This window comes from Phaenicophaeus curvirostris, chromosome 1, assembly GCF_032191515.1.
Source record: "Phaenicophaeus curvirostris isolate KB17595 chromosome 1, BPBGC_Pcur_1.0, whole genome shotgun sequence".
NCBI classification, from domain to species: Eukaryota; Metazoa; Chordata; class Aves; order Cuculiformes; family Cuculidae; genus Phaenicophaeus; species Phaenicophaeus curvirostris.
Window position 1 is genome coordinate 86,834,796 of NC_091392.1, and position 25,290 is coordinate 86,860,085.

Below are 25,290 nucleotides of genomic sequence, written 5' to 3' on the forward strand. Positions count from 1 at the left end.
GTAGAAAAGTTCTGTTGTTGAGTGAAGGCAAGACCAAAATCTGTATTAAGATTCCCCTAAAGTGAATCAAAGGGCCATGGAAACTTTCACAGCTTTCTGGACAGCAGTAAGAAACTGGTTTTGCCCAACAGCTGCAACAAAGTACTGTGTAATGAAAAAGCAGTTGTGGGAGAAGGAAAAGTGTCATTTATAAAGCCAGTCTCAAATTTTGGCAGCCTTGCATGCTTTTGCCCGGAACACTGGTCAGGATTTTGCTCACAATTGTAAGCTTGTGATCATGTGGCTAAATTTTATATTTGATATAATGCAAGTCAAATGGACTTTGGGGGAACTAGAACAGTATGAACAGTTTATACTACATGGTTGCCATGCAGTGTTAATGCAGACAGCTTCCTGTCCACTTAGACATCTACATGGGCACAGAGTCCCAGGGAAACACTAAAAAACTGATTGAAAAGAGGATGAAATTTGAAGGAGAGAAAAAATACGGCCAAACAATACTGTATTCCAAGCCCTAGCAATAAACTTAATGCAAGGGGTAGCAACAGACCATCAGTAAAAGTTTAATTTTCCATCTCCAAAACAGATCTGGGATTGAGCCAACATCCTCATCCAGACACTCTGAAGCAGTCTCATTCCTCCTCTCCAGAGCTACTGACAGCATGTAAACATTCTGGCCCACAAAGGCAGAGACATGCAGGGATGAATAATGGTTGTGTAAGCCACGTTTCTGAAGTGAATGCATACAGATGGTCTGCATGATACTGAGAAGATCCTTGGCTTTTTGCACATGTTCCTCAATGAATGCACTGCATCTTCATGGCTTTGAGACCATCACTGAAGATGAATTAGGTTGTGAAGCAGAGGAAAAGCCTTTGTTCCTAGGGAAGTAGTAGCTAATAAAAAGTGTCAAGGAAACGCTGTAAAGTGTCAAGGAATGCCAGACAACATGTCCACCAAGAGATTCACCAAGGAAGGGGGCAGAATGCTCTGAATTCTATTGTCTTTGTTGAGGTTTTTGGTTTCATGGAATTGTTGATAGTGGCAGTAGAGTAAACGCACGTCTTACTAGAGAAATGACAAATAGGCTTCTTGTAAACCTCCATTTTCCTCTCCCTGGAAGGTGAAAGCAATGAGCTGTTTTGTTATGAGCCTGTCCTAACATACCAACTCCACCATGTTCAGCCAAGAAAGCAGGTTATCACTTGCCTGGAACATTGTAATGTTTTCTTTTTACATTCTCACTTTTGCTACTTTGAATCACTTCCATTATTCTGAAATTCCAGTCATCTCGCCCCCAAAACGTGGCGTATACAGGCAATTTGATGGCTGTCAACCAAAATTGACTAGTAGCACCTAGTTCTAACAAATTCTGACAGGCCGACTGATTCACATTAATCCATCATTACCACCTAAGATAAGTCCTCTCTGTGGAATGATGACCTGGATGAGAGCAAATTTGGATAAACCAAGTTTTTAGCTGGAATGTAGCGTCTGTGCCTTGCTTCGCATCCACCCAGATATTTAGAGGGTCAGTTCAATATTAGACTGTGAAACAAATAAAACATACTCCAAAAGGATACATAAGAGTGGGGATACCACGTGTTGCCAAGTATTTTCGGATGAGCCGCTCGGTACCATACCAGTTGAAATCTTTTGTTGCATACCCAATCCGTGGAAGATGCACTGTTGCTGAGGAGAACAGAGAATGCATATTCCTTAGGATAAGAGACATATATAGAAAAAACTCTAGATAAAGGACTTCAAGCTACTCAACAATAATAGAAGAAATATTCTGGACACATCGCATCTTCCATGGAGATCTCTCTTACTTCACTTCAGAAAACACAGGGCAAGAGAGGTGGAAATTGGTCACCATCTTCACGTGCAATCACACATGTAAAAATTCACTTTTCTACTGCACACTTACCATTCCTTTTTTTGGCTGCTAAATAAATTTTCTTCAGGCCCTTTTCCAAAGCAGACAGCTTAATGCCAGACAAGTTGTTGGCCCGATCCCGGTGCTGAGCTACAATCAAGGCCAACTAAGGAGAAAACACAAAACCATGAAATGACATATATAAACAGAACTAAGAGACAGCGATAGCTGCTGGAAAACTGCATTACTAATATTAGCTCTAACAAATGAGAAAAAGAGCTCCTTTTCTCTAACGTTTAACTGCATATTCAGTATTCAGTGCCATTATTATTACTGGGGAAAAGACAACACTCATTTCCCACAGCTTCAAAAACCTGTAATCAGAGCAACACAAAAACAAGCTCCTCATTCTCACCAAGTCTCGTCCTTTTTTCCTGGATTTTTTATCGTCAATGGGGAATAACAGCGTTCCTCCTAACTCCAAGTCTGTCCAGAAAACAAGAAGAGAACAACAAAAAAATCAGTCCTGAGGAGTCAGCAGTGAGTTAATGCAGCAGTGATTTCACTGTCACATTCTGTATTTTCTCCCTGGCTTTCTCTATCTCCTCCTGATGGTTTCAGCAGTGTCAGTCCCTTTGCCAAGAGAAGCAAGACAGACATTATGCCCCTTGAGACACACATCCCAGTTAAAGACTACAAATGGAAAGAGACACACTGGAGCAAGAATAAAGCATCTCCCAGGAAATTAAAAAAACAACAGATCCACATTACAGCACAATGTGCATTCCTTACCAGCTGCATACAGCTCAAAACTGCTAATATGTGCTCAGGAGAAGATTAGCACTTAGAGGAAACCAAAGGTCCAACTGAGTACTGCCTCAGGAGACTTGGACCCTTCTCAAAAGCACTTCAACAGAAGATGCAGGGCTCTGTCTTATATGATGAAAAATACCCTGTGAATAACTAAGTTGTTTGTTTTCTTTCTTTTTTCATCATCTGCAGCATGGATCAGAATGACCAGTCCCCACAAAGAGTTCTCTCACTCCTAACAAGTCATGTCAAAGCACCTGCTGTAGTACTGCTTTCGGAGCTAGGGATGCACATATCTAGAAAAGGAGGTAAAAACACGAGGATCAGTGTATTCAGGCACCTCCCTTCTGCAACATCAGTGGGATTTAAGCTCTTACCTTTCATCTTTCCTGCCATCTCATATATTTTCCTTGGCTGATCAGAACGAGCCTCAAGAGCTGTAAATAAACCACCCCTTCCCCAGCGGCCAGAGTCATCTAGAATGAAATGACAAGTTAGACTCCTTTTAGAAAGTGAGGTTGAAGACCACCTTTGCAAGGAAGGTCCTACACTGGACAAATGCATCAAATGATACTCAAAACCAGATATGGGAACCACACATGAACAATAACTATCCTAGAGGACAAACCTCAGCCCTTCAGAAAAACAAACTTGTCACAGTTCCCTGAAACTCTGTGGGAAGAACCCCTTCTTACTGTCCACTAAGAATGCTCAAACAAGTACTAACCATGGCACTAAGCCTAAAAACCTGTCGGTATCCTTGCATATATGCATATAGTTACACTGAAGTATGTACTTAGTATGTTCCCAGATTGGTGCCCTGGGCTTCCCACAACTAAATGTTTGTTATTTGCAGACTTTCACGTTTACGTGGCATTTCCACTTCAAACAGTTTTTTTGTGCTGGGTTTAACAGAAGCAAAAGCAGATTATATGTCCTGCTATCGCCCTGGTCAGACAGTGGGCCAATACTGATTCAGGAGGAACTCTGTAATCTGAACTTCTTTTCCTCGGCTTCAGTGTCTTAACAGAAGTCCTTAAATTAGGAGACTAGCCTAGAGCCTCTGTACTGTCACTGCTCAGGGACAAGCACCAAAAAAGAGTAGTTCTGACCTCAGCCTCTGGAAATGCCTCTCTCTCCCCACTAACTGTATAAAGGAGACAATTTTCAATATCTCAGTTCAATCCCTACAGCTTGCATAGGATGAACGAAAGGCCTTCATCTCAGAAGGTACTGCCTCCACTTGACCACAGACATACAATTTCAGGCCACTCAAGTGGCTTTCAAGAGGGTGACCCATAAATCCAGAGACAGTATGAGAAGACCCACGTACACCTTGCTAGTAGTTTTGTGGGTTACACATGGTGGAGTAGAGTCCATACTGCCTCTGCACCACTCAAGATTAGGTCAGACTCAAACCTAAATTATTTCAGTCTGGATGGGAATTAGAAACTAGTAAGATAATAGTAGGGACAACTCAGCCCCCTACCCCACCTCACCCATCAATATTCCTCTTGTTGTGTGTTCTACCTAGGCAGTGGACAATGATGGCATCCTCCTCTTCTGCTTTGGGGTGGGTGACATCTCCCATGACGTACTTTATACTGTTCAAGTCTGCATCTTCGTACTGTAAATCCACATTCAGTCCAGCCTCATTCTCCTCAGGCTCTTCCTCAAGGTCACTTTCCTCTGAAGGAAGGCAGGTAGATGTGTAATGATTTTCCTCCCACCAGGCCATCCTGAAACAAAACCAGAGAAGATGATGTTCAGTGAAAATTGGAGCAAAGAAGGGGAATGCATCTTGTTTTAAATCACTGCAGTGAAAAATAGGGGACCCAGACCTGCATTCTCTCTGCTCCCCTCCCCTGTTTTAGACCGGAACAATGTTGACCACAATTATCTGAAACAGTAAGAGCCACATGCTGATGTGATAAGCCAACTGCAGGCATGGAAAAAGTGAGGATATGCCAAAGGGCAAGGACCCACTTATAGTGGTGAAAAGGAAGAATATCTAGGAAACAAGGAGGAGAAAGTAAAGGCACATCCTAGAGTTACAGATGTCAGACCAATATGTAGGGGCCAACTCTGACATTTTAGAAAGCTTCCCACAAGCTCAGCATACATTCAGATATGTGGTTCTTGCCCAGGTCAGCCTCTCTGAATTAAATTAGATATTAAGTCGGGCAGCGTACTCAGAGGAAAAGAACCCTTGTTAGGGGCTTGAGCCAGTTTTCCATATTCACATTCCTGTGTTACGCAGTCTGAGCACACATGCAAAAACACCTTGATGTATGAAGATAAGCCTCTCATGGCCTGCAGCCATTTTGTCATCTCCTTACCTCATCCTCAATCCTACCTGTCAGATACAGAGCACCACTTGTTTTGGTCAATCAGACACATATTTCTAGAGCACAGTGTAACAGACATCAGCTTACAAGTAGCAGATGCAGTACAAACCATACTTTTTCTTGTGTTCTGCCTCTGCTTTTGCCTTCTTCTTTTCCTCCATAAGCCTTGCTCTCTTTGCTGCTGCTTCTTGGCGCTTCTTCCTCCTAGCCTCCAGCTCCTCTGTGCTCAACAAGTGCTTCCTTCTGGTTGATGGCTCCCTGAGGCCTGTGAGAAGTACCTGGAGAAAGAAGTATCACAAACTGCTTATCTTAATGCATGCCTGGTGCCCACTTCATCCTACACTCATTTCCTATTTGCGTACTTGTCCACAGGCCTTAATCGTCAGATCCCAACTATCACATACTACATGATTTTGTGACCTAGGTTTATATTTATAGTGTGCAGAGCCCTGCACACTGATCTGTTATCAGAATTGCCAAATTGTCAAGCCCTCAGGTTCAAGAGCCAACTTTACTCATTGACATCTGAATCCTTTAACAAGCCTTCTGCAAGCTGTAGATAAAGAGAGAAAACCGTCAGACTCATTTCCCACAAGCAAATGAAAGAATGTCATCTCTTTTGTCATGTCTTTTGTCTTACGTTTGCTTTGTTCCGGAGAGCTCTCCCTTCCTTACTGATCTCTTCAGTCACGGCTTTCTGAAGATCCAAGAGCTGATCAAATGCTTTTTTGTCTTCTCTGCTGGGTTCTTTTGAATAATCTTTGCCTTCGTAGACATACATGTGATCTTTAAAAGAGAATTTAAAATGTAAAAAGGAACTGACACCAAAAACATACAGTGACACCAAAAGAAATTTGGCTTCTTTGTAACACTGTTCTACCCCCATCAGAAAGAGATGTGCAGTCTTATTTTTCATATGACTAGTGTAAGCATCATGTAGAAACAACTGAATCAAGACCTGTTTCCTTAGGCAAAAGCTTTTCATTTAAATCATTTATACTGGCAAAAAAACTTCTTTTCCTATTTCGGTCAATTAGCTATTTTAAGTTGTGGCTCCATCACTGTTCTCCAGTCATTTCCACTTCTGGCAGAAGGGAACTCATTGAGCCATGCTATCTTGTTACAGGCAACTCTTAAATGGATAGCAAACTTTCTTTTGAACTCCCAAACAAAATAAAAGCACAGAACTCTGGTAATCCAGTCACTGCTCAACAGCTGAGCCATTTTTCCCACTAAATATTACACAGTGTGCTACTACTGCTCCTCTCTAAGCTAACAACTGAAAATACCACTCTTTTTGCTAAGTTCCAGCAAATAATTACTTGTTGCCAGCACCTGCTGCAAGACAGACAATAGGTAGCCAGCAGGGCTGTATTTCTGCTCCACAGATCTATATTTAAGTGTCACTGTGTACTCAAAATAAACTCAGTCTTTCTCATCATGACACTAGAAGAGGAGTAGAATCCTTAGAATTTATTCTCATACAGTACAGGACTATGAAAAATTAAAAACAATTGCGTGACACTTGGACTAGAAAACAGAGAAGGTTTGTTCTAGGTATTTACACACCATGACTCTGCGTTTTTTTTAAACTCACATTTTGGATTTTTTTTTTAAGGTCATTTCAACTTATGACTTTTATGGACAATAACCTTTTGTTTGGAGATAAATACAAAACACCTGCTATACAGCCCCTCCTTACATTAGTGCTATACCTCAGTTACTATTGTATCTCTAAAGCTGTAGATCTATCTTAATGGTTCTCTCTTGGAAACACAGCAGCTGCAATTTGGATATTTCCCATTTTCTCATTAATTTTATCTGAGACCTCAACATATTAGAAGTATATTAAGGAATCAGGCCCCCAGCCACAAAAACTGGGCAAGCATTGTTACCATTATCTATAAATAGGTAATCAAGGACACAAAAAGAAGAAAAACACCAGTAAAAGCTCAGAAATAATGTTTATGGATATGCCATGAACAAAATTCAAGTCACTTACTTAATCTCAAGTCCACTTTTCTTCTTGCTGCCTGAAAAATGCCACCTCTGCCTGGGAAGACTTCTCTACCAGCACCCAAGTGTCATGAGTTTCACAAGTATTTAGAACTTTAACTTACTCTCTTCTGTATCCTCATCTTCATTCTCTTCTTCATGTGGGAGGACAGTATCCGTTACCCACTTTCCTCCTTTTGTCTCTCCAAGGATGTTTTCTAGGTCCACATCCTTTATAGTGCTCCCCTCAGAGGACAGCAATTTATCCAAGCCAAATTTCAAGATTTCACTCAGCTTTAAAAAAGAGAAGAGTGAGTTTAGTATTAGTATTGCCTTATTCCACGTTAATCCCAGTGTCTCAAGCTTCTCAGGCTTAAATGCAGAGGATGGAAAAGTGGGGAAATCTAAGCCTTAATGTTATTTGTCAAAATACTCGTGCTTCAACACATCTGGTTCCCTCAACACCTGATGGGACATGCCCCTGCAACACATCTCCCTCAAACATAACACATCCAGACTTGAATGGTCATTTTTTTTCAGGGCTATATGACTGTACTGACTATATTCAAGCAGCTTTCTTCATAGGCAGAAAGACCGAGTTTGGTTTTGCCCCCAATTCATTTAAAACAAAAAGCTTAAAAACCACAAAAATCCATGGGGAGAAAAATATCAGCATGGAATTCCCTATGGGCTCAGTTCTGCTTCTCCTGTGCAAACTGTAATTGCCAGAGATACATGCTCATGGGGCAAGGAGGGGAAGCAATTCCAAACCTCTCCCAGGTTTAGCTGCACACAGAGGGTATATTCCTGTAAATGTCACTTTGCTTGAGGTTTTCAGCCCAAGTTCTCAGCAAAAAAATCAGGTTTTGGGTCAAAATTATAAATCATGTCCTGACTTCTAAGACACAATATTTACCAAGAGGTCAACAGAAGGTTGACTACGTTTCACACTAGCAACCAAAAGCTAAGTACTTATCAGGTCTGTTTGTGAGAGCAAAGCAGCACAGACAGGTACATTCTAGAAACAATGAATGAGTCAGCTTCCACTTCAGACCTGTTATAATTAAAAATAAACTAGTAAAACAAGGAGAGGTTCTGCCTTCTCCTCTTCTCCAAGAAAACACACCCTTTTTCAAAAATGGATGTGCCTCAAAATTGTAAAAACTGTCTTCAAATGTCAGATCTTGTCTGGACCTGGGACGTCACTTTAATTCCTAGAACATGCAAAAACTGTTGCGTCAAAGCACATCTCCCCCAAAACCTAAGTTTTGTTAGGTTTTATATCACACATATATATGGAAACACTCGAAGATTTCTAAAGACATTACTGGAGTCAAATTGAGGATATAGCTACATTTTACCTGTAAATCTCCTGCTCCTTGAGGCTTGGGCACTCCCAGAGCAAACTGTCCCCCTTCCACAATGGCATTTGTCAGCCGGAGCTTAGAAGCCGCTCTTCGGTAGATTATTTCTTCAATTGTATCTCGCCCAATCAAACGGATAATTTTTACAGGCCTTGAAAAGTTTAAGGAAATTCTTATTATTTTCTTTTTCTATTTGAGGTGCACTAAAGCTGTTTCCTTGCATGGAGCACCTTCCCCTCACCCATTCCTTTGGCAGGGAAAAAAGGCAAGAACAAAATCAACAAAAATAATCAGCAGAAACATAATGCTGATACAATTGCTTCTTAACACAAAAGAAATGCTCATTGCAAAAGTGCCAGCAAACCTCCAGATTCCTTCTTTTCCTCCAAATCTACAAAACTCCCACCCCAGACACTTGACAAGGACAAAGACTGGATGAGGCTGCAATAGTAAAAAGAAGACATAAAATCCTCTGTGTTCCCCTTCTTTTATTTTCAGTCTATTGTACTTTAATCCTCCATTGCCTAAGGATAGGGAAAGCAATACTGAGAGACCAAGAGAGTCAACAACCAAACCAGAAGTAGCAACATTTCTCACCTGTGCTGTCCAATCCGGTGAGCTCTTGCTATTGCTTGCAAGTCATTTTGCGGGTTAAAATCACTATCAGTAAAAATAACTGTATCTGCTGCTGTCAGGTTCATGCCAACTCCACCTACAAACAAAGAAGGTCACAAAATAAATCACTAGCGGAAAGCAGAGGAGAAAAAAAGGAAAATTTATGCTATGCAAGGTTCTGTCAGATCTGGTCAACTCTATCTAATTCAAACCATCTCTCAACCCCAAATCTAAATCTCATAAGAATCTAAAAAGTCAGGCAAGTCTTCTATTTCCATCTTCCTGCTTTCTGCCACAGCCCCAATCCAAGCGTACCGTGCCATGTAGTTAAAACAAAAGGAATAGGGTACAAGCGAACCAAAGCAGAAGGGGCTGGTTGTCAAGACTGATGAACACTAACATATTCTTGTGCTGGCAGGCAGATTAACCCAGCAAGCACTGGCTTCACTGAGTCTACAAGGGACTGCCCAAGTCATGATTTGGCTGCAGCACAGAAGCAATTGGTATAATAAATACACCACGGAAAGACCCAGGGCACCAGGCCCAAATATACAGCAACCATAGCCAAGGTGTTAATAAGACTTAAGAGTTTTTAAGGTTAGGGTTTGGGCTCTCACAGAATGAAAAGAAAAAAAAAATGCAGTTAATTATATTTTTTCAAAACCCTGTGTTGTGATTACAGTATGTAGTCAAAGAGGGGGGAGCCTGCTGCTTTACATTTCTTCCAGCTCATGCCATGCACAGTAAGCAGAACATCCCTGCAAGTGCAGGCAGTCACGCACCTGAAAAAATCTCTGTCTATAACAGTGATGGAAATACTGTTGGCAGACCCGTTCCCAGCTGAACTGAAGATGCTTTGACCAGACACAAGAACGTGCAGCAAAAAACAACTCTTAAGTCTGGCAGACCTGGGCAGGGAGACTTCAGGCGCTGTTGCAAGAGATGTGCTTATTCCTACTATCTAGCATTAGATGCATCTCTTCAGTCCCTCTACATACTCCCCTGGAGTCATCCAGGGAAGCTGGACCAGAAGCCCAGAGGAAGACTCAGTTCAAGTTCCATACCTGAGATTATGCAGTGTGAAGCCCTCCTCTGGAGACAAGCAGAAGCCTGCCTCTGTGCTCGCTTGAATAGAGAGACAGGGAGGTTTGTGTGTAGAAGAGATTGCCTGAGGAGCTAAGAGGGGGAAAGAAACACATGTGGCAGTCCCATGGTGTTCTTTGCAGTCTCAGGACAGTAAAAGGCTCTCACGGGAGTCTGTCTGCCAGCTAGAGTTCATGCCCACTTTCCACGAACTCAAGAAGCAACTCCATTAGCTTATTTAAAGGAATTCCATTCACCCTTAAAGTCAGGTGCTTGCAGAAATAAAATGCTAGTGAGACTCCTTAAGCTCAAACTGGCATGGAGGCAGGCATTATGGGACTTGGAATAAAAAAAAAAAGTAACTCAAGTGGCTGCAATATGAAAAGTATCTTGGCATCAACTGCTGAAATGAAAGCACAGAAACCAGATGTCCTAGATGACAGACCCAAGTTTAGGATGTGGTTTGTCTCCCTCAAAAATCCCCCACGTGAACAGGCTCTGCAGAATTCAGAACTCCCTGAAATCTTGCCAGAGAGAGCAAAAGAAAAGTGAAAAAGCAAGACAGGTTGTTTGGCTCTCCTTTCCTTACTTACCTGCTCTGGTGCTCAGCAGGAAGATGAAGATGGGCTGTTGACCAAAGTTCTTAATGGCGAGATGCCTTTCTTCGCCCCTAACAGAACCATCCAGACGCTCGTAGCTGTAGTCTTTGCAAACAAGCAACATCTATGTTTCTGAAATTGTGTCTATGCTCTTACCTCATTCTCTACTGTCTCACTGCTGTCCTGAATCCTTTTATGCCAGAGCCTCCTGCCTTGATTCTCATTTTATTGCCTTCCACTCCTTCATTCTTTCCCAGTTAAACCTCGCATAAACTGAAGTGGTGACCCTGACTTCCAGATTGGCTGTCGGCAAAGGGTAATTTAGCTGAGTCTAAAGTACAGACTCCTAGCATTTAATTTACTGCTTGGAAACACAACATGAGAATTCAGAGCCAAAGTAAAAAGAACGTTAGCGCACAGTTCCATTTCAGGCTATGTTGTGCTGGCTGTTGGGCCCACAAAGCAAGCCAAAAACCATTGCACTCTCCTTATGCAAACTCCCATGGCTTTCAATGTGTGCTTTCCTGTGAGCAAGCAGTATGGGATATGGCCCTACATTTGGCTTTATTCTGCATTATTAGTTGTCCAAAACCATAAACGCAAAACAAAAGGCTCTTTCATGGGAAATCCTACGTAGGCCTGGAGCCATGTGGACTGAAACAAAAGAAAACGTCCCAGGAACACTTCGCTAACCTTGCCAAAAACAGTCTGATCCAACCTGCCCTCACAGACATGCTGGGACCCTGCTGCCAACAACTGGCTCAATCAAAAATTAATTTCCTGGTATGAATATTGCCCAATTTGCATTTTGTCCTGGACAAACTGAATCTAGAGCAACCCTACTGCCTTCAATGCAATTACTTCAGGACTCGGGCACATAACTGAACACAGGTATATGTGTGAAATATTGCCACCCTGCCATCTGTTAGCTCATTTGATTGAGGAACCAAAGCTGAAACTACCATGAAGAACAAGATTGAAGAGCCAACTTATTTCAGTCAGGTAGTAGCACAGTAAAGAGCTGGACTCAAGACCTTCCAACTCACAGCACCACTGTGACAATATCATAGAACAATTTAGAATAGTTTGGGTTGGAAGAGACCTTAAAGATCATCTACTCCTAACTACTAAGAAGCAATAAAGCTCCATCACAGTCCCTTCTCTATCCTAGGCAGATCAATCAAAAATGTGGCAGAGATCATAGAATGGTTTGGGTTGTAAGGAACCTTAAAGATCATCCAGTTCCATCCCCTCTCCCATGGGTGGAGACACCTCCCACTGGATCAGGCTGCCCAAGGCCCAGTACAGCCCAGGCTTGAACATCTCCAGGAATGGGGCAGCCACAGCTTCCCGGGACAACTTGTTCCAGTGCCTCACCACTCTCATGGTGAATAAATTCTTCCTTACGTCTAGTCTAAATCTGCCGCTCTCCAGTTTATACCCGTTGCCTCTCGTCCCATCACTAGATCATTAGGATAAGCCCTCCTCCGCCAAAGTGTGCAGAACATACCTCTGTAGTCCATGTAGTCTTGCAGAATGTCAAGCAGCTGAGTCATCTGAGAAAAGAGCAAGACACGGTGGCCACTGGAAGAAGATGATGAGACACCATGAGCCTCAACATACTGTGACAGCATTTCACAGACTCCTAGAGGGTTACAAATAGCTTAAGCACTGACTGTCACGTAGGAAGGCCTCTGTACACTAAGCCTCATGGAGTCATGGCCCGTTCCCTCACCACATATTCAGACCCACATGCAGATGCAACCATCATCAGTTGCCATGTCTAGCATGTGGAGTCAGAGGTAACAAGGCTCTGGCTCAGCTCTGCTGCTGGCTGGATGCAGCCTGGTGAGGACCCAAAGGAGCTCGTCTAAAGGGATCCTCAGCTCCAGCCTTGCACCACGAGGTCTTCCTTACCACGTGACCTGCCACACCAGGCTGCTCTCAAATCACACACTATAAAACATCTTAAATTCTGGGAAAATGTAGTATCAGCATCTCTGTGACAGTAAAGCACTTCCTCCTCCAGCAAGTAACCCTTGAAGATCAAACTTCCTACAATCATTTATATATAAAGTGAGAAATCGGCTCTCCCACCTCCCAGATCTAGGCCTTTAGACAGCATTCTGTTTAAATCAGACTTCACTGCAGAGCAAAACACAGGCATTTTGAAGTCCAAACTTTGCACAGGGCTGGTCCTCTGCCAAAGACATCCAAGGGAGATGTGTGTAGCATTCACAAGGTGCTATACAGAGAAAGAACAAAGCCCTGTACAACCACATCCAAACTTCAAGGTCTGTTGAAGCTCTGGCCTTTGGAAGCAATGAAAGAGGAAACACAGCCCAATTAAGAGAGAAGGTAGAATTTGTATCATGCAGAAGGCTCTGTTTCACAGACTACACAAGAATGCAAACCACAACTTTATTGGCCTCCCACCTGAGAGTTAGACAGAAATACTCAAGGTTCTTGGCTTCCGGGATCTGAATTCACCAGAGCTCAACACAATGAGTTCTGAATGCCATCCCCAAAGCTGAAGTTTCAACTTATTCTTCAGTTTTGGTCCAATCAAATTTCCTTTTCACAATGGCTATGCATTCTGCCTCCCAGGCTAACACGGGCATGGTGGCACAAAGGAACTCAACTGATGCATTGGAAGCTACTCTCAGGAAACCCAAGGTAAACCAGATACGCTGAATGCATGTCAAATGGTTATTCTCCCAGGTTTCCAAATATGGCAAATATGAGAACAGGTGAGAGAGTTAGTGTTGTGAGAAAAGTTTAAAGGGAATATTTTTTGTAACTATCATCATTAATGCAGCTCCTTCTACTGAAATGACTTCCTTCGGGTAGTCAGCAACACACAATAAACAGGGCAATGCTTGCACTGCAATGAATCTCTGCTCAGTCTATCACTAAGTAAGGTAGTTTGCCTTCCCAGTTTACCTCTTTTCCCTATGTCAACCCCACTCCATCTCCCTCACCACAGTACAACATACCCAGCATACAAGAATGAAAGAAGTTTATCCAACAAATACAGCTTGCCGCTGGCTTCAATAATATGGTCTCCAACCTCAAAGGGTTCTGGCTCAACACCTGGAACAGAAATGATTTTCAGAAGCAGACCTAATACTATGCAAGTAACAGCTCGGGGTTCAACTTCAGTGTGTCTGCACTGCTAACTACTGCCAAGCAGACCCCCATGATGCTTGCTTGAGAAGTGACAGTCCTTCCCTGTCTCTAAACAACCCCCTCAGGAGTTCACAGATTTGATTGTTTAGGTGAGAGAAGACACATAAATGGAGAGCTGCAGTGAGAAACTCAGACTTCACACAGTCCCCTACTTTATTCGTCATTATTGATAAACTGTCACATGTTGGAACTCACAGCTGCTGCTGTGAGTAGAACACTGTTTATTTCTTGCTGCTTCTAAACATTACATTGCCAAGAAATAACTGAAAACCACTATGTAAATCTAGAAACTTTTTTTTTTTTTGCCATATCAAGAGAAAGAACAGCTTTCTTACCATTGAAAAGGTACGGGTGGGCAACACACTTCCGAAGCTGAATTAAGACATTCTGAAGTGTAACCTTCCTTCCTGTTTCACTTTCGAATGCATCTGGAACAAAGAGCATGGAAAAGGAACTAAGTAGGAAAGCCCATGTTCTATGGGCATGATTGGGAATGTCTAGGTACCGAGCACTACTCTGCAGTGCTTCAGTCCTGGTGTCTCTCTCTCTGCCTGTATTTGAATTTCCATCTAAAGATTAATACATCTGTTTTGAAGGACCAGACAAAATTTCCCTCACATTCTTTGAACAAGCCTTTAGAAATAAGACCCTGAAGAAAACTACTCTGTCTTGTCAAACTCCCTGGAACTTTCTGGACTCACTGGAAAGGGTCACTGCCATTTTTCTAAGAGTGAATTATAGACCTAGAAATCCTCAAAAATAGTGAAAGAAATTTGGCACAGTTCATTTGAATTTCACAAGAAAAAAAAAAAAGTAGTACAGTACAGTTGAGATCTCCTGGGCAACCAGGAACTTCGGAAGGGTTGCATTTTTGTGAGGACTAAAAAAACGTATGTGCACATATGATGACATTAGAAGGCGGCAGCTCAGATTGCCTGGTGACATTTATGCAAAATGCTAGCCCTAGGAGAACAAAGAGTCTCCATTCCTCCCAGTCTTGTTTTCGGTACAACATATAACTACTGGCAAGCCATATGATGTGGTATGCATATATGGAAGAGGAGGGATTCAGAGAGAAGCAAATACTTCCTCTCTTATATCTCGGGACGCCTTGTTACAGATAGCTCATATGTGAAATGACAAAAAGCAAGCTATTATGGAATGCTGTGGTTGCACTGTATTGTCTACATGGCCTTGTGGTTTCTGAAGAAACTTGCACCTACTTCCAGTAGCTTTATATTTGCTCTATGGCATCTGTGCTACTACTGGAAAATACATAGAGATCCACAGGTACAAAGTTACCAGTACCACCTTCTTATTTGGACACAAAAACACAGGATAAGAGCAGGCTTACCTCTTAGTCAGTACTTTTAACTACAGGCTGGCCCAAAGTAGAATCCTGAAGCTGATCCTCCCTAGCTCTGCAACAGCTCGGCTCTAGATCCATGTTTGGGGTTTTTTTGACCACAAGCTAAAACCACAAATCAAGCAGCTCAAAGCACTGAATTTGGCATGCTTATTTTATGCATATTCTGCAGGCCAAAGTATCTTCTGCTTCACTACAATAGAGCATGGATTTACAAAAGGGATTGGTTTTGGTTTTAAAACTAACTCATAGCATTCAAACCCCTCAGTTACCTAGATCTTTCGTCAAGATGGCCTTGTAGAACTTCCTCTGCAAAGCTGACATTCCATGGTATAGAACCACTTCCACCTTCTTTGGCAGCTCTGCTGCCACCTCTGATTTGACTCTTCGAAGCAAAAATGGCTGCAGAAGATTGTGCAACTCTTTGGCTACACAGAGGCAGGGGACGGGGGGAAAGAGGAGATTACTACATTAAATATAAGGAATTTATAGTACCTTCAGAACTATACTTTCTAAATAAATGTATAAGGAACATTACATCTATTAGTAAAATTAATCAAGCCCAATTTTGCAAACCGAGAAACATACTTGTGTACCTGAAATACATAAAAGCTACATTAAGGTATATAGTCATTACTTTTAGTGGCTTTGTTTTAAAGGTAGTCGGCATTAAAAGGAAGAAAATAAAGAGGGCACAACATGCCTACTTCCTAGTCAAGATAACAGCTGGTTCATATTGAAGTATATAACATTGCATATCACTGACCTGACTCACTCTCCTTTTCAATCGCTTGGTAATACTCGACGAACTCTTTCACTTGTTCCCTCGGAAAGACGTCAGGCTCAATAAGGCTGAGCAAGGAGTACAGTTCCTGAAGGCTGTTCTGGATTGGAGTGCCTGTGAGCAGCAGGCTGAAGCCTACTGAGAACTGAAAGAACCAGCAACAAAAAGAGGTTATTAGGAGAAAAATATCTGACATGAAAAGTTACCTAATATACAACTCCACACACATCACACTTAAGTTTAACTCAAGGATGACAAGTGGCACAGAACTGCCCACAGAATGCTGTAAATGTCTGCCAAAATCATTCCACATAAGGTATGGTGTGACAGTTGAAACAGCTCCACCAAAGTGACTAGGATGGCACCAATGCAAGGAAGTCAGTGTGAGCAAAATATGAACAAAGCTCAAAACTGACACCATTAAAATTATCAGATCTAACACAGCAACATTATCTGGTCCACACTGCTTACAGTTAATCCCTGCAAAGAGACTTGGGGGATATGATTACCTTTGAAAAAATACGAGTTTCACTCAAGTTTGTTAACAGAAAATACATTATGAGGAGAGCTAAGGCGAATCACACCTATTTCTGTGCGACTACAACCAAAGTTCCTAAAATACAGATATCATGGACAGGAATTTAATAAAAAGAATTATTTTTCAAGACTTTATAGTTCATTGCTGCTGATGCCAGACCAGATCTAAAGCCCATGTTTGACTGCCATGACAAGAAATGCAGCCTTCACTCAGGCACTCGCTGTCCTCTGGCAGGGTGCTTCGGAAGATGAACAATTCTACTGTCTTCAGTAAACAAGGGTGGCTCCATTAAGTGGGACTCAAAGTCAGTAGTTCATGATTTGAGGTCCTATGAACTAGGCAAGAGTTCCTTCACCCTCCTAGAGCTGGAGAGTGCCCCTTGTCGCTTTATGTTGTCTTAAGTCAGCCAGATTTGATTTCAGTCGCACAGCTGTGGCTCAGCACTATGTCTGGCTGCTTTATGTTTTTAAGACTCTCAAATTGCTTCAATGTGTCAAGCCCAAACATGAGACTGAATGAGAGGTAAGTCCAAAATACTATCCACCTCCACGCAAAGCCAACAAGATAGGCCTTTATCTGTCTGCCACTAACTACAGGAATCTGCTCACCAACTCTGATGGAAACTGGTTGTGACCAGACCTTAATAAATACTCACAAGACAAAACAGAGTATCTGTATGCTATAGTGAAGAGAAAAAAGTCTTTAGGTGCTAGGAAACAGAGGGGTTATTTTACCTCAGAAAGCGTCTTGTGAAGCAGGGAACTCTGATTTTTCAGTCTGTGAGCTTCATCTACAACCAGGGCAGCCCAGTTAAAGCTGAACAAAACAAAACATCGCCTTCAGTTAGGGGCTGACAATTCATTCTTGAGGCACAAAACCACTGAAATAAGTGGTGGCTCTGCTTGACTAAACTTGAGATGGTTTCACCCTACGAATCACAAGTCGTGTGGGAGGAATTCACAAGTACTGGTTTTCAAGAGCCAACACAGCTTCTCAACTATAGACTGGATGAGCTTTTCTGGGATCAAATCTAAGTAAATTCAATTGAATTTGATGCTTCCCTGTCCACTTCCATTACTATGGGGAAAATGACATATGCACAACTTAGTCAAACATTCAAGGAAGCCTACGATTTGGAAGAAGAGACACGAAACTAGGCTCTAGCACCTGTGCAAAAACTCAACAACTATCATGAGGCAGTGACAGCAGAGTGGTCACAAGTCTCTTGCAAATCACCCAAGACATGAGCTTCAACTTATTCTGGGTTACTATAGCTATATGCAGTGTCTCCTCAAGCTGGCTGCAGGATCACTGGCGATCTAGTGGATTCACCAGGCTTAATACAAACTCCAGATCTTTTCAACTCTCAGTGTTTGTACCTGCTTCTCACTAGGGTTTCAACTCCTATATCACAGAGCAATATCCACACAGTCTGGCTGATAGATAGGCGAGGGAGGGAAAGTATGACCCTCTAGCTTTTCTTACCCACACACTTCCCTTCCAAGTGGAATAACGGGCTGGAATCACAGCAACTTACATTCTCCCCACAGCCTTTCTGTTTGCCTTGATTTCCCTCTTTGCTATTTAAGAGTTGTTCTCCATTACCAGGACAGTCAAATGTCATTACTCTACAGGCTCAGCAACTGAAATGCAGAGGGGATGCTGCAGTGAGAAGCTTTGCAGAAGATCATGTGCAGAGCAGAGTCTGATCTCTTATGCACTATATTAAAGCAGGGCTCTTGCTCAATATTTATGCTGTTACATTGCTAGTAAGGAGTGAGCAGGGTGGGACATCTGATAACTCTGATCCACCCTTACAAAGTGTTCCAAGTGCTCCTACACAGGACAAGGCACAAGTGATTAATAACTACTTTTTTTCAGAAGGAAGATTGGAGGGCAAAAAGCCCCAAACTTGAGTGACATGGCTGTGAGGTTATGTGCTAATCTTAGAAGTAGGAAATTGCACTGGAGCTGACATTTCTGTGATACTAGGGCTACGCACTTGCTTTCCCTGGGTACTACATGCCAGGACTAAACTGCAAAATAAGCAGAGTCATATGCAGCAATGCAGGACATGATATGGAATTGCAAGGGTAGTATAGCCGTGGATACCTTTTATTAGGTCTGGCTTCTACCATGACACGTTCATCCAGCACAACCTGGTATTTCCAAGAGTGGCCAAGGACAGGTGCTTTGCTGAAAAACAGGGTGCCCACAGCAAGCCTGACTATTCTGGGAGATCAAAACTATGCCAGCAGGGGCCATGGGTTTCTGCTTCTATAATGATCCCAAGCCATTCACAACATCCAGCTGCTCCTGGCATTGGTCACAGCACTTAAGACTTCTGCAAGACTTCTGCACTATTGCCAAAACATACAAAAATTCCTCCCCATTTCAAGAGCAGGCTTCTGTAAAATCCTGCACAACCATGACAATACTTCCTACAGGCTGAATTTCAGCTGTACCATCAGTCATGCTAGAAAGCATAATGACCTAGAAGCCCTCCACAGTTCTGATTAGTGGCAAGAGCCAAACTTCAGGATACTAGTGCATGATCAACACAGTATAACGCAGGTCAATTTTAGCAAATTTTGCATCTAATACCTTTATAATCAGAAGGTCTTGAAGATGTCCTCTGTTCTAAATATCAGCCTCCTGGATATTTAATGTACTGCTGTAAGTCATGATGTATCATACTATTTTGAGTTATCTGGCTTGAAAACTGTCCTTGGGGGAAGTCCATGTACCTCTCAGCTGGCACTAAAGATTGTTCACTTAAAGTTGGTAAAGGAAAACCTCTAATCACAAGCAAAGAACGTCCTTGGCTCTTTTCAAACAAGTGAGGGATCTCATCTACATGGAAACATGCACTTGAGAAATAACCGACAGAAGCGCAGAATTAAATTCAAAAAAATTAAAGCCTGACTCACGATTTCAGAAATGCTGCATCTTTTAGACAAATCTGCAATGAAAGAAAACAAACTGTGATTAATGATTTAAATAAATACACCAGTTAAGAAACATGGCATCTTTCTGTCTAGTTGCAAACTATGGTGAAATGGAACAGAGTGGAATGAAGCCACTTAACTACCTGAGGAAAGTAACATGACCCCTATTGTAACCACATGCTGTGGTGATCCTACTTTTTAACTCTTCTCTGGCAAAGCATCAGAGGTAAAATCTCAGGTAAGTAATGAAAATTTGCAGACATCATATATGTTATATCCTTCTCTTTCAGTATGAAACACCTAAAACACTGACAAAGGAAACAACTCTTTCCTGGTTCACTCCATTTAGAGGAGGACAGGACCGTCTTAGGAGAGCTCTGATCAGATTCAGTCCACAATCCTATCAATTTTAACAGGAACCTCACCATTTTGCAGTCCAGAAACAAGGGCTTTGTCTGATGGGGGCATGCTGAAGAGGGCACAAAAAAGGCAAACTTTAAGCACTGCCTGATTGATAGAATCTTAATAAACATCACACGTGTATGCTTCTATTAAGTGTTAAAGGTCTGTAAGGCACAATGCAAAGACAATGCAGATACCATTTAGCATTAGTGAAGGATAGACATGCGCCTATTTTCTTTTCTCAAGGTGTGATACAGCCATGCATAGAACTGGAGTTAAAGTAAATGAATTATTTAAGGCACACAAAAATTGCAGCAACTTACATGAGTTGGTAAAATGGGTTACAGAGTAGCAAATGACTGAGCAAGGTCAGAAATGAGTAGACAGGATGGGGCATGAGCTGGGCGGTACAGAGGAATGGAAAAGGCAAGGAAAAACTTGAGCCCGCCTTTCAAGTGACAAAGACATTGCATACCTCATATGTTGTCAAGAGTGCATGGAAGTGAGATTGCTCTTTCAGGTTCCACTGCAGTTTGGGTCGCTCCTCCTTGTTGCCTACGTATGTCAAAAAGGAAAGGCCTGGAGCAAACCTGTTGTCAAGAGAAAGATAGAGAAAACAGTGAGTCACACCAAGTCTTTCATGTGTTTACAACCCCAGACCCCATTATCAAATACATCTACTGCACAGATAATAAGCACCACCTATCCAAACACCCTATCCTCCTGTGAGATCTTAGCTTTTGAATCTAACCCTTCCTGATTAATTTGCATCTCAGCTGCTGGTTCTGGCTTGGACAAGTCCCAAATAAACTGTGTTCTCCTTGGTCTCAAAGTTCAAGGCAGATGACTGAAAACCTGTCTCCCCGCCCACCTGTAATTCTGAACTGAAAAAGCTCATGAGGAGCAGGTGAATGAATACAGTTTGCTCAACTGGGACCAAAGAACTGGCCTAAATGATGCCAAAATCAAGGCAAACAATGTCTACAGCAAACAGGTCCAAGTCCGGGCCTCAAAAACCTATCCTTTTAGTCAAAAAGCAGAGAGAACCAGTTCTGTGGAGTAACAGCTGGGACCAAAAAATTATTCCTAATTTAATCCCACCACTGACATTTGCCTATGTTGCTCCTAGATAGCTGTTCACTGCTGATCTATGAAGGGATGCACTTTGCTCCAACTATTCCAACCACAAACCTATCCAAATCAGGCCAGCTCACTTCAGAATATGACCTGGATGACTTCATGTGCTGAAAGACAGCATCACCAACAGACACATAGATAAACTTTCGTTTTAATCTTTAACTTTCCACCCTTCCTCTTAAAAAGAGTCTTCAGACTCTTAAAAGCTCTTAAATTCTAGGCAGAGCAAAAGCGTCGTAAGCATAGTAACTGCATCCCCATGAAGATGGGCTGCATGCACAGATGTAAGGAGTTTTGCATGCACATGTGACCATGCCAAGCAAGATACTATTCAACTTGGGTCTTACCTTTCATCATACTGAATCCTGGCTGTCTTCAGCAGATTTTGCCTAAGAAAGGCTGAGCACGTAGCGTTACTTATCAATAAAAAGCAAGGGGCTAGTGGGGGCATTTAGATTCAAGTCAGGCAATGCTATAAGTGAGATGAATTAATATGTACCACAGCATGGTAAAGACTATGCATTAACTGCATAGTTTGCACCGATTCGTTGGTTTAGTAGCTTCCCTTGTCACTTTTTTCCTTTTGAGATGAAAAAAAAAGTCAAACTGAACACATTTGAAGCGAATCTTTGTAACAGTATGATGAGCCGGACAACTGTTGAAACTCACCTCTCCAGTTCCTCCTTCCAATTGCTCAGAACAGACAGAGGACAAAGTATCAGAAATCTCTCGTTGTTCGTTATTTTTTTTGTCAAGTAAAGAAGTAGAGAAATAGTCTAGAAGGCAAGGAAAATAAATATTTTGGTGACATGGAAAGGATTCTGCCCACTAACCTGAACTCACATAAACTGTCTCCTTGTTGAACCTAGTAGGTATTTCCCACAGGTTCTCTAGTACAAAGCAGAGTTAATAGAAAATGAGATCCACCAGCAATGACAAAAAAGCTTAGATCCCCAAAATGTGACCCCCCACATCTGAAGCCCCTTTCCAAAGGCCTTTCTCCCAGTCAAAAAAATAAGATTTACCATACATCACTCTCTAAATCTACCAGTTTGTTAAATTTAAGACCCATTGAGTGCCACCAGCTGAACCAAAGGACAATCATTCATTTTCCAACAAAACTGAAGCCCATTTAAAAACTCACAAAACTAAAAGAGCTCTGAAGAATTTACGCTAGTATATTTTAATCCATGTGTTGACAAACTCAAAAATCACCTTGCTGCAGGTTTGTCAAAATGACATCATTCTCTCTGTAATAGCTGTATATTGCGCCCTTAACACTGCACACTATGAATTACGGTGTCTGTATAAAACAATAACTCATCTTTTTACAAAACCCCAAAGCCTTTTTAGGATGTTACTCAGGACTTAAATGTTGGTTTGAGTGAGTAACAAATGGAAGAAACAATGAGTTCTATTTTGAGTATGGACTTCAGGATGGGGCTGCTTAACTGACCAATCACTAAGGTGCTTTTTCATTCTGCAGAAACACTGGGCTACTAAAAACACGTTAGGCAAAGAATGTTTCCCAGAAGAAGATGACACACCTGACAAGTCTTCCCAAGACCCATCTCATCGCCGAGGATACAGCCATGCTGGACTTTGTAGCATTGCACCAGCCACTTTACACCTTCGACTTGATAGGGACGAAGCTTAATGCCTGGGAATAGAATATATTTATTACACAGTTATTCGATACACTCTACAAACAGTTACACCCTGAAGCCACCAGAAATAGGTCCTGCCCATAATCGGCCTTCCCAAACATCTGCCTTACAGGAAAAAGCACACAGAACAGAAGCTGGTTTACCCTGCTAGAGAGCAGAGACACCAGTGTTGCAGCAAGTCCATTAAGTTAAAGGATATTCAGGAACCTGCACACACAAAAATGCCCCAAGTCATTAGAAAGGTCTGTACGAGGAACCTAATCTGACAATTAAGCTGCTACTTTGCATTCCTAAAAGACAGCTTGAGTTTCAGCTCCAGCCACACTTTTTACATATGTATAAGATCCAGGGACATGCTTTGAGGCTACTGGAAACGTTTGCAACAATCTGCCATTGTATAATAACCATGCATTAACCAGATGCTCTCCAGCTTTCCTGCACTTAAGCTACGACAGACCTCAACCATAGGTCACCGTAGCTACTTCCACCACTGCAACCTTTATCATGGGTCACAATATGTCAAAAAAAACCCACAAAAGAAGTCAAATACGAGTTCTTAAAATCTTTCCTTGCCCTTGGACTCATGAGCTGTGTATTCTTAATAACATCGTGCCATTGCTGCTCTCTCCTCCCTGGGGAAACTCGCATGCTGAGTGCGTGAAGTAACTCACCTGTCTGCAGGAAACACTAACTCAAATTAGCACAGGGACTGATATTAGGGCTCCCCACAGCTAAGGAAAATGGATGGATAGCCAGGGCACTCCCCTTTCAGTAGTGGAAAGCACTTTACAACATTCACCCTCAACACCAACTCACTTCGAGGCCAATGAATGCAACCCTGTTGACCTGATCTCATAGCACAGAGTTGTCCGAGGCTGTGCTGAGGCACTGGAGTAGTAAAAGCTGGGTTTAGAGAGCCAAGCCCCTGCTTAACCACCCACTCAACAGCAAAGCCAAGGAGAATCATAGAATCATTTGGTTGGAAAAGACCTTTGAGATCACAGAATCCAACAGTACCCGTCCACTACTAAAGCAGACCTCTGAGCACCTCATCTACCTGTTTTTTAAATGCTTCCAGGGATGGTAACTCCAACACTTCCCTGGGCAGCCTGTTCCAGTGCCTGATAACCCTTTCAATAAAGGCATTTTTCCTAATATCCACTCTAAACCACCTGTGGTACAACTTGAGGCCATTTCCTCTCATCCTATACCTTGTTCCTTGGTAGAAGAGATCAACACCCACCTCACTACAACCTTCTGTCAGGTAGTTGTAGACAGCGATAAGGTCTCCCCCCAGCCTCCTCTTCTCCAGACTAAGCAACTCCCAGTTCCCTCAACCTCATAAGACTTTTGCTCTGGACCCTTCACCAGTTTCATTGTCCTTCTCTGGACACGCTCCAGGACCTCAATGTCCTTCTTGTAGTGAGGGGCCCAAAACTGAACATAATACATCAGGTGTGGCCCCACCAGCGCTGAGTGCAGGGGAAGGACAACTTCCCTGCTCCTGCTTGGAGAGCAGGGCTTGCAGATGTCAGGGAAGCTCAGTGAGGAGCCACCAGCCGCACAGTGCTCTGTGGCACCCAGGCCTGGGAGCCACCTGTGCTCGTATCTGCCCGGGGGGTTATAAACAAGCACCGGGGCAGGGGCAGGGCAGGAGAGACGGGGCAGGGGCAGCAGGGAAAAAGGGCATGGGGGGGACAGGGGCAATGGGGAAATAGGGCAGAGGGAGAGGGAAAAAGGGCAGTGGGGGAGAGAGGGGAAAGGGGAAAAGGGCAGCGGGGCAGAAGAAGGGGGAAAAGGGCAGCGGGGCAGAAGAAGAAGGGGGGAAAGGGCAGCGGGGCAGAAGAAGAAGGGGGGAAAGGGCAGCGGGGCACAAGAAGAAGGGGGGAAAGGGCAGCGGGGCACAAGAAGAAGGGGGGAAAGGGCAGCGGGGCACAAGAAGAAGGGGGGAAAGGGCAGCGGGGCACAAGAAGAAGGGGGGAAAGGGCAGCGGGGCACAAGAAGAAGGGGGGAAAGGGCAGCGGGGCACAAGAAGAAGGGGGGAAAGGGCAGCGGGGCACAAGGGGGGAAAAGGAAAAAAAGGGCAGGGAGAAGAAGGGGGAAAAGGAAAAAAAGGGCGGGGAGAAGAAGGGGGAAAAGAGAAAAAAGGGCGGGGAGAAGAAGGGGGAAAAGAGAAAAAAGGGCGGGGAGAAGGAGGGGTAAGAGGGGAAAAGGGCGGGAGAAAAAAGGGGAACAGGGCGGGAGGAAAAGGGGGAAAAGGGCGGGAGGAAAAGGGGGAGGAAAAGGGCGGGAGGAAAAGGGGAGGAAAAGGGGAGGAAAAGGGGGAAAAGGACAGAAAGAGGGAGAAATAGAAGAAAGGCCACGCCAGGCCAGGCCAGGCCAGCGCCCGCCCCCGTCCCCCCCCTCGTTCCCCGGCGGCGCCCGCTGACCTGTGAGCCCCCAGGTGTCGGTGTCGGTGTCGATGCCCGCCGCCCCCCGCCCCGCGCGCCGCAGCGCGTGCAGGAAGCGGGACATGGCGCGCGCGGAAGAGCCGGCACCCGCCGGCGCCTCCGGGGGCGGGACCGGC

At 43.2% G+C, this 25,290-nt stretch overlaps 1 protein-coding gene across 1 annotated transcript; it reads right to left on the reverse strand.

Moving 5' to 3' along the window:
* Positions 1-539: 539 nt before the first annotated feature.
* CHD1L (chromodomain helicase DNA binding protein 1 like) lies at positions 540-25,248 on the reverse strand. Its single transcript, XM_069866891.1, has 23 exons — positions 25,154-25,248; positions 22,605-22,717; positions 21,727-21,833; positions 20,396-20,510; positions 19,501-19,532; positions 17,305-17,386; positions 16,015-16,177; positions 15,521-15,676; positions 14,218-14,310; positions 13,690-13,786; positions 12,204-12,277; positions 10,688-10,798; positions 8,994-9,108; positions 8,394-8,547; positions 7,158-7,326; positions 5,678-5,823; positions 5,152-5,315; positions 4,220-4,428; positions 3,067-3,165; positions 2,295-2,365; positions 1,931-2,045; positions 1,584-1,692; positions 540-896 (listed from the first exon to the last, which is right to left on the reverse strand). The coding sequence occupies exons 1-23, from the start codon at positions 25,236-25,238 to the stop codon at positions 818-820; spliced, it is 2,658 nt and encodes an 885-aa protein (XP_069722992.1). The 5' UTR covers positions 25,239-25,248; the 3' UTR covers positions 540-817.
* Positions 25,249-25,290: the final 42 nt, after the last annotated feature.